The sequence below is a fragment of the Lupinus angustifolius genome, chromosome LG06 (genome assembly GCF_001865875.1).
Source record: "Lupinus angustifolius cultivar Tanjil chromosome LG06, LupAngTanjil_v1.0, whole genome shotgun sequence".
Classification (NCBI taxonomy): Eukaryota; Viridiplantae; Streptophyta; class Magnoliopsida; order Fabales; family Fabaceae; genus Lupinus; species Lupinus angustifolius.
This window is the reverse complement of record NC_032014.1, coordinates 22,770,273-22,786,355: the sequence shown is the minus strand read 5'-3', so window position 1 is coordinate 22,786,355 and position 16,083 is coordinate 22,770,273. Positions and strand designations below refer to the sequence as shown.

The 16,083-nt window shown below is 31.5% G+C and overlaps 2 protein-coding genes across 6 annotated transcripts in view; one reads left to right on the top strand and one right to left on the bottom strand.

Moving 5' to 3' along the window:
- On the bottom strand, positions 6,007-10,423 carry LOC109350248 (protein CREG1-like). 2 transcript variants are annotated; one of them, XM_019591443.1, is made up of 6 exons: positions 10,156-10,423; positions 10,002-10,037; positions 8,706-8,907; positions 7,133-7,214; positions 6,931-7,048; positions 6,007-6,239 (listed from the first exon to the last, which is right to left on the bottom strand). In XM_019591443.1, the coding sequence occupies exons 1-6, from the start codon at positions 10,332-10,334 to the stop codon at positions 6,212-6,214; spliced, it is 645 nt and encodes a 214-aa protein (XP_019446988.1). In that variant the 5' UTR covers positions 10,335-10,423; the 3' UTR covers positions 6,007-6,211. The 2 variants fall into 2 exon arrangements, with proteins under 2 accessions (XP_019446988.1, XP_019446989.1); XM_019591444.1 differs by lacking the exon at positions 10,002-10,037 and having other exon boundaries at positions 10,156-10,373.
- Positions 12,906-16,083, top strand: part of LOC109350247 (SUPPRESSOR OF ABI3-5-like) — an 8,388-nt gene continuing 5,210 nt past the window's right edge. Inside the window, exons 1-10 of one of the 4 annotated variants that reach the window (XM_019591442.1) lie at positions 12,906-13,046; positions 13,366-13,496; positions 13,721-13,761; positions 14,024-14,846; positions 14,934-15,005; positions 15,100-15,192; positions 15,272-15,351; positions 15,455-15,590; positions 15,757-15,844; positions 15,922-16,013. In XM_019591442.1, the coding sequence (XP_019446987.1) occupies positions 13,443-13,496; positions 13,721-13,761; positions 14,024-14,846; positions 14,934-15,005; positions 15,100-15,192; positions 15,272-15,351; positions 15,455-15,590; positions 15,757-15,844; positions 15,922-16,013 (1,479 nt within the window). In that variant the 5' untranslated portion in view covers positions 12,906-13,046; positions 13,366-13,442. Of the gene's footprint in view, positions 13,047-13,092; positions 13,762-14,023; positions 14,847-14,933; positions 15,006-15,099; positions 15,193-15,271; positions 15,352-15,451; positions 15,591-15,756; positions 15,845-15,921; positions 16,014-16,083 lie in introns of those variants that run through there. The other 3 variants (XM_019591439.1, XM_019591438.1, XM_019591440.1) reach the window with 3 other exon arrangements.

Here is a 16,083-nt window from a genome sequence, read left to right as displayed (position 1 = left end):
TGTTAATTATCATTCATTTTAAACAAAAATAATAAAATGAATGGAAAATAATATAAATTAATTTTATACTGACAATTCATATATATTAAACTCGTAAATATATTTGTTTAGTAATACTAGAATTAGAGTATATATTCATAAAATTGAAAAGGAAATAAAAAGAAGTGGATATATTGAGAGAAGAGTTAATAGAAGATAAGGATAAAAATTGGAAAATGGATAATTAATAAAAATAGTTTTTTTCAATAAATTCCACCCAATTAGGACAACATACTATTTATATAGCTTATTAATTGCTTATCATGAATCTTTAAGCTTGAAAGTTTAAAATACTAATTACTAGAAATGCTTTGTTTTAATTCCACACAAGTTTAACTAGTCTTTCAAATTTTAAATTAGTTTGATTTCTAGTTACCCTAAATTCAAATTTTCAAACATTTTCTTTAATGTCGAAAATAATGTATTTATATGTTAAGATATTAGTATTATAGATTCTTTTAGAAATTCATAATTTCTAAATAAGGTAAGTATTATAGATTTAATATAATTATATTGATTATTTATTTTGAGTTACAGAACAAGTGGTTTAATTAATAATGATAACCTATAAGACTTTTGAAACTGATAACGAATATGAGTTTAATTAGTGAATATTCAAACGGTTGGCCTCTAGGGAATAACGAGAACCCTATAAGTTAACGCATAAGGAAATATTATGGTCCCTATGACACCAAATTACAAATAATTTTCACCTGTCATCATTAGAGAGAGAAAACAAATGTCCCGAAATGAATTAAATATTTGATTAAGAAAACCATCACACCAAAACTCTCTCTCCAAAGGCATACAAGAGGAATATATCTCAGAACATGAATTCAAATGTGATTTTGTATTCTTTGTTTTATATTATGTGTGAGAATTATGAGATTCAAGATCTTTGGATTGATATTTCACCGATCATAAACAAATTCTAACTATTCTTCTTAAGGATATAACCTCATACATCTTTTCTCTACATGATTCTAGTATATTTATTTTTAGTTGGAGGAAAACCTTTTTTTTTTAAATTATATATGTTAGAAATTTTGTTATAATGTAAGGAAAAGTTTTTAAAACCCAAGGCAAACCTTTTTAAAAAAAAACATAAGACCAAAATATATTTGATAGAAAAATATATTTGAAATATAAATTCAATGTGTTTAGTTACTGAACTTATCTAACAAATTATCCAAATGACCAAGCATGTTTATTAAAGATCAAACCAAAAATATTATTTTAGATTTTAAGTGTACCACCCGACATGCGATCTCGGGCCGATGAATATATTGGGATGGGGATTACTGTCTTCAACGATGTCTCATTCATTGTCTCAAGTCAATCATATATTAACATGTGGATAAAATAAGAAATTTAAAAGCAAAAGGTAATAAAATGGAATACCTCAATTAGCTTGAGACATGAAGTAAGACATCATTTAAGATAATTGATCTCCATCGAATATATTAAGCATGTCACCAACAAACTTATATATTTGTTGCATTATTTTATTCTCCTAAAGGAAGTCACTCATAACTCGAACTCATCACTTTAGAGACAAATAATCATTATTCTATACATTTGATCAAAAAAATTCCAACTCTAATCAGCTTTGTAAGGTGGAATAACACTGTCTATCACTTTATTTATACACTCAAGTGGTAAACTTTCTATTTTAAAGGCCTTATTTTATGAGAATAATGTATCTCCTTATAAAAGGAGATAACTTATTTTCTCTAGCCAGTAAAAATGTGACATGTGTGTTATTTTGTTTATTTTAAAAAATACTTTTATAGAAAATGATGAAACATGACACATGTCATGATTTCACTTGGCAGGAGGAGATAACTTATCTCCTTATACAAGGAGATACTCCATTCCCTTATTTTATTTCTTAAATTATTTTTATTTTTATTTAATTTTTTGTTTTATAAAACAATAGAATAAATTTAAATCATTCAATGTGTTTATTTTGATGGCCATACTTATATTTCCGAAATTATATTTTTATACATTTCAAAATTTACTTTCATTTTTGCCATTTTTAATATTATTTAGTACTTCTATCTGTAACACAAATAAATAAACTAGAGCATTCAATGCTCCTATTATTAATGCTATAATTTATATATTTTTTCAAATTATACTTTAATGCATTGAATCTTATTTTAGAAATTATTTATTGCTTATATTTTTACAAATACCAAAAATTAAATCACAACTTTTAATGCTCCTATTTTAATATTGTATTTCGAAAATCATTTAATGCTTCTGTAATGAAAATGATTAATGATCCTATTTCCTAATAAATTATCCAAGTTTTCTATATATTAAAGTTACTAGAGAAGGAAATATGTTAGTAGATTATATGTCTAAACTTAAGTCTGATTTCTCGGATAATTTGAAGATATGCGACTCAATTCCAATCGGAGTTATTCAAATCTTGCAAATAGATCTTTCAATTCTTTTATGAGGAGAAATTCATTTACTTCAAGAGTAAATTTTTAAACTTACTCATCATCTTAACCATCAATTTTAGTGAAATCTAATGGTTGAATTAGTGAGTAGATCTAAATCATTAGATATTCATAAAATTAATGACTAAGTAAGTTTTTTAAACTTACTATTGAAGTAAATGAATCTCGAGTCTTGAGTCTTCTTTCATAGTTTCTTGTTTTGTTTGTTTTACAATGCACCACAAAAAATTACACATGTCCCTTTGCCTAAAGGTTGATTTGAGAGAATAACTATTTTTAGCTTAATATCCAAATATTATGCAGGTGAAGTTCTTTATGTTTTACAAAGATAATATTAACTATTCATTTATATTATTTTTATTAAAAATTAAATTAACTCATAAATAATAAATGACACCATAAAAGCTATTGAGAAATAAAACATTTGAATTCATTTCTTTATCTCAAAAGAAAATAGTGAATTGAATTTTCTTTGAGTTTTTGTCTCTAAGAATTATATATTTTTAAGTACCATAAAGATAGTAAAAATATACTCAGGGCATAAATTCAAATAATTATTATCTTCATGGGACAAAAGTGAGAGATAAGTGCATTAAATAATAAAGTAAAATATAATTTTTGTTGATACATTTATCCTTCTAATCATAATAAAATGACATTTTTATCATTAAAAATAAATATAAATATATATTTGTCTCTCTATTAATAAATAATAATAATATTCTCCACTCAAATTGGATTGTGTATGGTGCATGATGAATAATGATATATATGTGGTAGGAAAAAAATGAATCTATGAAAGTAAATATATTTCATGGTGTCATTTATATTTGACAAATGTGAAATAAACAAATATAATAGAAAAAGATACTTTAATTGTATTTACCAACTTTTCATGGTTTTAAATACTTTAAATAATAAAATTAAATAATAGTTTAAAAACTTAAACAATTGACTTGTCTATTTTTCACTAGAATTGATTTTTCGTCAATTAACTCTTTTTGTTATAAAATTTAAATATAAAGGATGTTTGAGTAAAATAATTGACATCATAATGCATAACTCCCCAAGTTAAAAATATATGTAAAAGTTTAAATGAAATAGTTAAGGGATAGATGATATCAAACAAATTTTATACTAATTTATCGAATAGTATAGGCTATTTTTAGTTTCTCGGAAGCATCAAGATTCCATAATAATCAATTACATATTACAACAAGTATTATTTGCATACCTAATTTTTTCGGATTCAATAATACGAGTATTGTTTGCACACATATTCTTTTTTTCTTTTTTTGCTCAAATTTTGAACAATAATTTTGTGTGTTGAAGAGATTTACAAATTGCAAGTCTTGTGTTTGCACCCACAAAGTGGAAATAATATGCATGAGAAAGATTGTAATTAAATAGCAAATAATCATAAATATCCAACTTAATATAGTGTTATTAAATGAAATATGAACAAAATATTCAAAGTAAATGAGAATTTTTAACACTAAGGAGAATGTTATTTTTCTCTCATTTTATCTAATGATAGAACAAATAATATAGTCGTTATTAAATCATTTGATATTCTATTAGAAACTCATCTTCTCTAAATAGTAATGATAACATGGTAGATCGGGGTTGGGTTTTTGCTTATTCAATCCCGAACTCAAAATTCAAAACTTAAACCCGAACTCAACATAGTTATAATTAACAATACCATACCCGATCCCAACGGAAACCTCAAAGTTAATTCAATAATTGTTGCCATTACTATAGAGCATGCTCAATTTTATACAGAACCAAGTACTGATTACAACATACTGCAATTTGAGTGGTTGCAAGACTGGTATTATTACCATAGCTTATATATGTTGTCTATTCTAGTGCTTTTTCATGATGTTAATGTATTCATTTATTCAATTTATTAATCGGGTTTAGATGGGTTCGGGGTAGAGTACCACATATACTATAATAAGAGTATATAATAACTACATATATTTTTGTCATAATTGTGACGATATTCTTAAGTAATGATATAATATTTATTAACCTATAATAAGAAATTTCTTATTGGTCATTTTAATAAGAATTTAATATGTATACACTCACAATATAAATATTTTTTTAATATTATTACCAAATTATCAACCATTCATATCTTAATTATTATTGACTCTCAAACAAAAATAATAAAAACCAATGGTGGATGATGTACTAATATTGTAAAAAACTTTACACTAACAGTGTGTAAATTTTAAATAATTATAAAATGGTTAATAATATGCCCAACATGGTCTATTCTAAATACTTACAAACAACAGAATATACACATGAATGAATCCATAATTTGTCTCAACATTCATCGACAAAATCCTACATCAGAAAGATAACATTTCTCTTGAACAATTAGATAATTATCAATACTTAGAAGATAAAAAGAAAGAGTATGAGTAGAAAGAAAGAAATGAGAAAATGAGTTGATTGTAAGGATTGTTTGGTAGGAAAAAATATATGAAAGAATCAGAAAGGAAAGAAAATGTATTTTTACGAAAAGGACAATTTTACCCTTTAAATAATAATGAGTATTTGATAAAGTTAAGAGTATTATTGTAAATGTCAAAAAAACTTTCTTCATTTACCATTTCTTCTCACATTAGAGAAGAAACAAAAAGTTGGTGGGTCCCACCACTTTTATTTTCTTTCTCTCCGTATTCTCTCCTACCAAATGAGAGAAAGATTCTCTTTCTCCTACAACTCTCTCTTTCCTTTCTCTTTTTTTGCTAATTCTCTCCGACCAAATAGAGGCTATAAGTCTAGTATCTCCAATTTCAGGGTATCTAAAAACAACTACAATGACAAATAATATGTATGTTTTTATTTGGGTCTCACACATTATTTTATAATTTATTACAACTCCCTATAAAATAAGAACAACATACCTTTTTCCTATGATAGCAAACATCATTCTTATTTATCTACCTCTCTCCTCACCTTCCCTTGGCTAAGAACACCTAAAAATTGTTCTTATTTAAGAACAAAAAAGCAAAAAATAAAAATGACACGCTGAAGAACAGAGTAAAAATATTATTATTTCGTTAAGAACAACTATCGTCTAACGTTTTCATGTTTTCAATGACTCATTCTCAAATAAATATTGGTCCTCTATTGCCCGCCATTTAAAATCATGTCAACTAATTATAATCAATCAATGTTTTTTCTTCCTTAGTAACTTAATGGTAGCGACTCATGTGAATAATGACCATTTGTCTCTAAGATCGTGAGTTCGAGTCATGGGAGGCTCTCTTTGTGGGGAATAAAATACTGCAGGGATATTTAACACCCTACTGGTGGGTGACACGCTCAGTGTATTCATGGGGGGTCGGGGAGGTAACACATCAGGATTGAGGTGTTCCCAGTGGCACGCTCAATATATTCTTGGGCCTGAGAGGTTGCATATCAGAACTAGGGTGTTACATTAAAAGGAATATCAATCAATCCACACCAATGATTACAATGTTTTCTTGATTCATACAAGATCGGCTTGTATCATTACATATCACAAACATATAGATTTCTTATGAAAGAAGAGATATCAACACTTACAAAAGCAATGTTGTTTCCTATGTAACAATGGCACAAGAGTATTTGGCATAAGAATGCACCATTTCAAACATGGTATACATCTTTATAACTGAGAATGAGAAAAGCTTTCACATAATGAAGCCACCATTGGTGTTCCTGTGGATGAACAGAACCATAATTAGATGGAAAGTGAAATAGCAAAATATAGAAATGAGATTTTGATAAGTGGCATCAAAATTTTGTTAATTTTCAAGACTTTTTTGGCCCTTCCTTTTTGAATTCAGATCCTTTCCGGTACTTGAGAGTCTAGTATTGTATTGAATGATGATTGCGACACGTGCATAAATCAAGTTTTAATGGATGTGTTTTGAAGTTACTTTTCAATAAAAAATTAAAATAAACAAAAAAAACCTCCGCATATCTCATTACCGGAGAGTCCAGTACTAGAGAGGTGTTGGACTCCTCCCTTTTGAATTCAGATCCTCTCAAGTACCGAAGAGTCAAGTACTGGATGGGGATTATGTAACACATGATACAAAATAAGTTTTAACGGATGTGATTTGAAGTTACTTTTCAATAAAAAAAATTAGAATAAACAAAAAACATTCCTCCTCATATCTCAGTGCTGGAGAGGTGTTGGACTCCTCCCTTTTGAATTCAGATCCTCTCAAGTACTGGAGAGTCCAATACTGGATGAGGATTACGACACGTGACACAAATCAAGTTTAAACGGATGTAATTTGAAGTTATTTTTCAATAATAAACAAAAAAGTCCTTTGCATATTCCAATACTGGAGAGTCCAATACCGGAGACGAGCCGATTCCTCCCTCTGATCTTAATACTCACATTTTCTGCTGTAAGTACTGTTCCACTGTGAGAGGTTTTGGACCACCATACCAATCAATTAGAAATATATCTTCAATTTCTAACTTGAACACTTGAAAGTTATGACCCTTAGGCCAACCTGTTATACCAATCAATATGAACAAAATAAGGAGTAAGTTATCAAATTTATAATTGAAATTTTGCATAATGTTCATGCAAATACCCTTCATTTCTGGATGCTTGGAAAACAAGGCATTTCTAGCAAATTTTCCTTCATTGGATGATTTCTCATCAAGCATTTTCAGCTGGAATACAAGGATAGGGTTATCAGATTCAGAAAACATAGTGATTATGAGGAATGTTAAAGAGGTTAAGGTATTGCATAGTAGATTCACAAAACAAGTTTGAAGTAACATATCAGTAGACAATAAGAGCATGAAGGTGCCTTCTGCAAACCATATAAATTTGTACCTATATGCAGGAAATTTGTCGGTACTCGGAAAATATACATCGAACTATGAAAAATGGTTCGCGATTTCACGTTATGCTTGACTTGAACTACCAACAAGGCGTTGGTCTATTTGTGTAAGGCCTCGCTAGATTCACAGGAAGATCAAAAGGTCAAGAGTTCGATTCTTGGGAGCGACACTTGTTGGGAGGGGCAGTTACGCACCCCGAAATGGATTAATTCCTTACCCATAAAGTGAGGGGTACCCTTGATAGTACCAAAAAAAATACTTGACTCGAACTTCTCATATAATCATTTTAATGATGGTTTGAAACATTATATAAAGGCTCAGTTATGTTTTTACTCCAAAATTTTAATATTTTTTCGCTTTACTCGTTTTTATTCTCTTATCTTACCAGAAATAGTTTGGTTTTACTCCCTTATTGGAGACCAAGAACACAATATCTATAGGAGTTAAGAATGAATAACATTCAAACAGAGTCTAAAATCATAAAACATTATATTTAAGAGGATCTAACATATTTAAATCATATATAAATTTATAATTGATCTCAGAAAATGTCAGCAAAGCAGTATTGCCATGCAAATGGAATAAGGAGCCTATGCACTAAGACATCATTCTTGAGCTATTCCTTTTGAAGCAAATTGTCCACAAACATGGGTGTTGGTTCTCTATTATTCGTGGTTCTTTTGCGAATTGGTTATCTATAATTAACGAACCAGATTTTCACCTATAGTTTAAGTAAAAGAAAGAAAGAAAAAAGAGTAATTGATGATATGTACTCACCTACATGAATGAGTTACAACAAACAAAAAATAGTTTTATGCTCGGGTATTTCAACTAAGGTGAAGTCAAAGTTGATTCAAACCTACAACAAATGACACTAGAAATGGTTGAACAGAGAGCTATCGAAACTCTACTGAATGTATCTTAGCATACCGGTATTTGACAGGGATAGCATGCTGCGTACAATATACCCGTACCAAAGAAAACTGCATATTAGGTGACTATGACAATGACAACCTGAGGCAAGAGGATTAAGATCCTACTTGAGCATTTTACACTATATAAATGAAAAAAACTACTACATCATGTGTTTGCTAATTAACAATGGAAGTTTTATTTCTGAAACAACAAATTCAAAACTACTATGCTTATATTGTCAGCTATCACACTCCGATTTTCGGCTACGCGACCCTATACACATAGAAAATAGCCACAAAGGGCAAACTTTGGTGTGAAGGAATATAATGCACATTGCATAGCAGAAAGACCAAGACATAGTGATCACACATATGGTATTCAAAGATTCATTTTTTCACACACCTTCCCAGTTAAAGTAATTTTTGAACATGTTGGGTTCTCTGGGTCTTTCTGGCCACATGTTCCAAGAGCATATTCACCGACTGTGAGTGAAGCTCTTTCGTCTTGCAACGCATTTCTCGCCGTCGGATCGAGAGTTGTCAAGTAAAAGTATGGGATGCCAATGCCTTCATTAGGTAGTCCATCACTAAAACTCACCACATTCCTGCATATAGATTATATAACTTGTATATATTGTATAAGAAGTTAACAAATCTGAATGCAAAATCCAATGAAATGTGACTCAAAGAACTCCTTAGCAGAATTCTATTATCAAAGAATGACTAATTAAGATGAAAAATAAGGGATAGCATTGGAGGATTAAGGTTGGCATTATTGTGATTCAAATTGTGGACCACATCAGTGATACGACCGCAATATTGTGGTTGTGGACCGTCGTAACTGCATCATCATAATTGTAGTGTAATACCGAGTCACAATAATGTGGCTACATCAGGTCCAACGCAACCGCATTTGGGCTGCATCAGGGCACATCAGTCTACATCGAATTCAAAAAATATTTTTTTAATAACAAAATAATTCACACCGCAATGGGAACAATGACTGCAATCGCAATCGTGACCGTAATTAAAACATTGGCAACATAGTAAAAAAGGGTGGCGCAATGCACGAGGCTCCATCTCCAGATGGAAGGGCATATAGATGCAGTCATACCCCACAATCGATTGTTTATGGAATTTGAACATGTAACTTTTTTCGCTATAACCAAGGGTATCCATTCACTGGGTAAGGAACTAATCCCCTATTGGGATGTGTGGTTGTCTCTCCTAACAAGCATCGCTAACAGGAGTTAAACATTTGACATTTTAACCTATTTGGGGATCGAGTAGGCCTTAAACCACTAAACAACACCTTACCTGTGACCCGGTGAACAATAAAAAAACAAACAACATTTTTTCCCGGAATAAATATAATCTTTTTTTTTGTGTTTACCAGAGGTATCCTCGCACACTGGAGGCAATACTGTCCGAGCCGGGAACATCACAGGTACGTGGGGCTAACTCTCCCAACGAACATTTTTTCCATCCACAAGACTCGAACCCAAGTTCTTGCTTAAGGGAAATAAAACATGTACCACTTGAACCAACGTCAGTGGGTGGAATAAATATAATCTGAGCCATTAATCCATTACTAACTCATTTTACATAAAGAATTTGTATTTTGATTCAGCTTAAACACACATAACTTGAAAGAGGGTAAAATAAAAATAAAAATAAAAAAGAAGTAAGAAATGGTTACCCAAAAGGAGCTCCACCTAAATCATTTGAAATAGTACTGCAAATAAACAATGAAATGTGAACTTTAAGAATAAGATTGCATTTAACAAGAAAGAATGATGAAATTTCAGAAACCCATAAGTTAAAAGAGATTGAAGAGTTGAAAAGGTACGAACTTTAAGACACCCCATGAATTGAGAGAGACCAACCAACGAGCAGTGGCAGAAGCATCATCTGGGTCAGGTTTTGATGTGATAGACAAAATTCGACCATGTACTTCAACTATACAATATTCAGAACATAGAAAGAGAAAGAAAGAGAAAAACAAACACAGAACCTTCAATATCATCACCATGTTCAACAAGGTTGACACAATATCACTATGTTTTGACTTTTGATGATATTATCTTTTCCTAGGTCACCAATACCAAGGCACACACACATAACTTTTTATAAAGCATGTTTTTTTAATCAACAACAACAATAATTATATTATTATTTTTTGAGTGAATTACATTGACATCATGAGTTTTAGCGAAATTTAATAAACCATCTTTTATTTTTTTACACACAAATCTCCTATTTTTTATACTTTTATTATACTGATATATTGTGAAGACAAATTTATGAGTCAAAACCTCTTTATTATTTTTGGTTCGTATAATATATCATGTTTTGTTTAACTTAATTACATTTATCATATTTTTTGTTTAAAAGATTACAATATTTCTCATGCAGATGATCAGTGTAATGAAAGTATACAACTAGGGATTTGTGTAAGTGTACAAAAGTGAAAAGTTGTTTATATAATTTCACTAAAACTCAGAGGTGTTAGTATAACTTACTCTTATTTTTTAATACTAAAAGTATTTTGTTTTGTTTATAAATATAAAAAAATTCTCTCACATCATCTCATGGAACCTTTTAGAAGGAAAAAAATTAAGGAGAATGTGATTATGTAGTATAAATAGGTACATATTACTATCATGATGTCTTTTAGGAGAGGAAAAATTAAGGAGAAAGTAACATGTGGCTAATGATATATGGGAGAAGTTTATTTTAGTATTGATAGGGCAAATCACAAGTGCACGATTATGTCGTTAAGTAATAAAATATCGATCACACGAGGACTAAAAAACTCATTTAATTATAACAATTAATTTATACTTAATTCACATAAAGAAATTAAACTAAATTTAGAACAATTAAACAATTGACAAGAATAATTATAAAAGAATTAAAAAAGATTGAAATCTAATTTAAAGAGAGTTCACAAGATAAAGGTTATCGCTTTTACACTCGTAAATCATTGTTTTGTTCTTTTCATGAACTTTAAATTGTGAGACTGAATTGCTATTTGATATATGTCATCCTCTTTCAAACTCTGACACATGTAGTCAATTGAAGTCACACATACTCTTGTGATACGATTATCATTCAAATCTTTTACTTGGATCTTTCTATTCAATCGTTTCATAGCAACCCAAGGTGAATTCTACCTCGAGAATCCTAAAACTACTCTCGTGGATTAGGATTCTAGTTTGAATAACTGAATGATCAGATAGTTGGGTTCACCTCTCGGTCCTTCCTCAATGTATCCAATATGTGTAATTTATTGGCCAGACAACTCACACGAATAAAACTCAGTTTAATTATTCAAATCACAACACTCATTGGAATAAAATAAGAACAAATGTTTTGAATGTAAAAAGACATAGCCCCAATCCTAGAAACAATGAGAATTACTCACCTCATAATGAAGAATGCTATATTCTAAATTAGAGAATTGTAATGTAAAGTGTAAAGTGTTTCAAATCCTTGAGGGAGAACCTTATTTATCATAATTACAAAATATTGGGCTAAGCCCAACAAAACAAATCTAGAAAATAGGAATATAATATAATATATATGACTTCTTTTGACCTTTCAATTGGTATTCGCATAGCCTCAACACTGAATTCAATCTTCTTGCATTCAATCTCTACTCTTTTTGGCTTTAATCCATCTAAACTACACAACATAGCTAAAAACACCCACTTGACCTGAATAAAGAGAAATAAAAGTTAAAAATCATCCTAAAGTCCTAATTATGTCAAAAAATGCAATACAAATGTAACATAATTTCACACTTATCAATACCATATTAAATCCTTATTTATACTAGCGTGTCGACCGGCACTTTGTGCCTGTCGACCCGCATTCTTATTGCAATATATAAACTTAAGGAAAAATGTTGATTTAAGAAGATAAAAATCATTATAGGATTGTTAGATATTAGTATTGTGTGGAAATTTTTATTAGTTATTAAGGAGAGATGTTAAAAAGGATAAAAATGTAATATTAAAATTATGTCATGTACGATGGTTACCACTTGTTTTGGCTTTATTAATAGTATAAAAATATAGATAACATGACTTGGCAATAAGGGTGGAAACATGTTGCCTTAAACATATCCAATCTATATATAGCATGTAGGAGCATGACTTATTAGCCCATTTAAAAAAATTTCAAAGCCCAAACCTCACCTGTTTTGAAATACTAACCTAACATGTTATTCTGTTATACTATATAATATTAAAATAATTTATCATGTCTACATTTAAATAAGTTAATAAAACAACCCTTAAATTATATTTTTATATTAATATTAGTTTTGTATAATAATATTTTATATTAAAATTGTATAATATAAACATATTAGACTGGGTTTGCTAAGCTTAACAGACATTTTGGATGACCTACAACCTGGTCAGTTAGAGTAAATAGACATTTGAAGAAGGCTAAGCCTGACCTATCTACGGAAAAAAGTATAACCTAAGCTAGTTTGTTATAGGCCGAGTAATAAGCTAGTCTATTATAGGCCGAGTAATAAACTACTATGTTATAAGCCGAGTAATAAGCCCATGCTGCACGGAAACATGTCAACGACTCTTATAATCTAGATTACTCTCAATTTCACTTTCTCTATATCTTCCTTCGATTTGATTCTGCAACTTATCAAAACCCTAGATCTCTATTCCCCCACCATACAACCGCAATCGTCTCTGTTATCCAACACAGTTCATCGGTAAAAACCTAACTGTATTCAATTTTAACATTACATTCATTCTTACGCGCATTCATATTTCACTATTCATTTTTTCATGATATTGTAGCTGTTTAATTATATTATCACCATTCGAATTTGTTTTAGATTGTTGATAATTGATAATTTTGTATCCTTTTGTTTTTTTTTGCGAAATTATTAGTTTTAGATAAAGCTGATGGATTTTGTTGTGTATAGAGAGGGATTGGTTTTGAATTGAAGACCCTATTTATGAAAAGGAGAGGCCATTGCAACAAGATGTTTGGATATAATCTGTTTGTGTTGTGCATATATTTTACAGGGGAGGAGATAGGTTTTTGAGACTTGCTTCTTATTCCGAATTCGAAATCGAAATCTCACAGCTGGGCTTCGCAAGAAATGGATCCTGATGGTCGCTATGGTCCGCGTCAAGGCTGGGATAATAACAACAGCGTAATTGTGGTTTCCTCCTTAAATAAATTCAAACCTATAGTGGGGATGAATGAATCATTATTCAAAGAAACTTTTTGGGGGTGGGGGAATGAATGAATGTCATCCTTAGAAAGAAAGCTAGCTAGCTGTGGGGGCAGTCAGGATATGATATGGATTGGGTTACCCTAACCTATCTCGTCATTGATTATTTCTTCCTGACATACCTTATTCTCTTGAATCCACAGGCTCTTGAGGGTTACGCTGAGGTCCGGGAGCCAAATTTTCGGTGAGTGCAACTGTTTGTTGCTTATCATCATCATCACTATGGTAATATAATGTAATATGTAAAACTGGTTGATAAATTTGTTTGATTGGAAATGCTTCATAACCGGTGGTAGTATGATATATCTTATATGGTTTTACAATTAAGATCTGTGTTCTTTTTCTGTGTAATGTTTTCTTTAGAATTATAATAATAATATTAATTTTGATGCATTCTATCGAATTTTGTATTTTCTTTCCTCCCATTTTATCACTTTCTTTGGCAGGGTTGGAGGATCTTATGATGAAAGTCGGTTTATAGATGAAAGATATCCAAGGGATGGCACATACCAGAGAAATAATTTCCATCGCGACATTTTGGATGGGGAATCCTATCTGCCACCAGGATCTGCAGCTGGACACTGGAGCCAGTCCAAACGGAGAGGTTATGATGAAGATTATCCACTCGACAAGGAATCCAGACGTTTTCAGAGGCCATATCATGAATCATATAATCAGGTTAATGCTTTCAGGGACCGTGAGATTGAGACATACCCACCATATGATAAGTTTCGTGATGGCTATGGTAGCATTGATAACTATGGTGATCAAGCATATGATAAACCTGACAGGTTTGCAGGACCTGACCGCAATGATTATGAGTATGATGATCATGGCTACAAGTCCCGTCTTTCTCATCATCGTAGGGAGGATAGCCATGAGAGGGATTATAATCATGGTCGTCATAGTTATGATTCTGACTACGAAGGAGGTAGTAGAAGAGATAATAATCGGAGGCGGCACGAATCCCGTGATCGGGAACGTGGGAGTAGAGATATTAGTCGGGAAAGGGATTTGAGTCCACGTAGGAGGCATGAGCGTTCCCGTTCTCGATCACGGTCCCAATCCAATTCCCGTTCCCGTTCCCTTTCTCGTTCCCATTCCCAATCTCGTGGATATGATTATGAGGATCATCCAAGATCAAAGTCCCCTCGAGGTCGAAGCCATAGCCGAAGTTATCGAGAAGACAGCTATGTTGACAGTCGATATGATAGAAGTGAAAGACGTAGGGATCGTGAGGACAAGCATCAGCGTGAACATTATTCTGTGGTATGTTTTGAATGGTGCTTTTATTTATTTTTGATAGGCATCTATCTTACTATTGCGGGAGGATTTGATGTAGTAGTACTTTCCTAGGCTCCATCTCCAACTGTTGTTGTGAAGGGTCTTTCACAGAAGACGACTGAAGAAGATCTATACCAAATCCTTGTATGTGCTATTCTATTTGTTTTGTTCAGCATTGTCATTTACTCTGTAGATTTTCACAGTCATTTTTTACTGACATCATCTGTATGCTATTTAGGCGGAGTCGGGTCCCCTTCGTCATGTTCGTATTATAAGGGAGAGAAATTCTGGCATCTCTAGAGGATTTGCATTTATCGATTTTCCTTCTGTGGTATTAATCACGTTCAGTTTCGAATATCATATTTCGGTTTAAAGAATGTTATGTTAATGAGGATAATAATACGGATTAGGGAGCTGCACAAGGAATGATGGAAAAACTAGGAGATGATGGTCTTGTTGTGGATGGGAGAAAGCTTTTCTTTGAATATAGGTACCTTTTCGTGTTTTTGGTCTTCGTTAACTTTTTTTGTATTTTCAGGTGATATGACAATGCTCTAACAAATTCTGCTTACAAGCATACTTTGTTGCAGTAGTAAGCCAACTGGAGGTCCAGGTCCCGATGGAGCTATTAAATCTGGTCATAATCATAAGATGATTACAGTACCATCTGATTGGATGTGCACTATATGTGGCTACATCAATTTTGCACGCCGGAGTTCATGCTATCAGGTTCAATTTTTCCTGCATCATTGTGCATTCGTATTGCTATTATTGAGCCATAGTCTTCATGCTTAAAATATTTATGGTGGTCGGGCATTTTTCAATTGTACTATAAGCATATGTATGTAAATATATGGCAATATTGAATTGACTCAGTTTTATTTCATTATTGCAGTGTAACGAGCCACGAACTGAGGATGCTCCTGCAGCGGATATTTCATCATCAAATTCAACATTCTTAGGAAGGAAAGGTTTGGAGGCAGGTCAGTATGAGTGCAACTCCTTTGTCTGACCTCAATGCGAATTCATGTTCCGTAATTAAGGTTTTATATCTAATCAGGTCCAACTCATGTTTTGGTTGTCCGTGGATTGGATGAAAATGCTGATGAGGAGATGCTCCGCTATGAGTTTTCCAAACATGCTCCGATTAAGGTTTGATTACTAAATACTGAGCAAATTAATAATCCTTTGGCTAGGTGGCGGTAGGGTGGGGTCCGGGGGG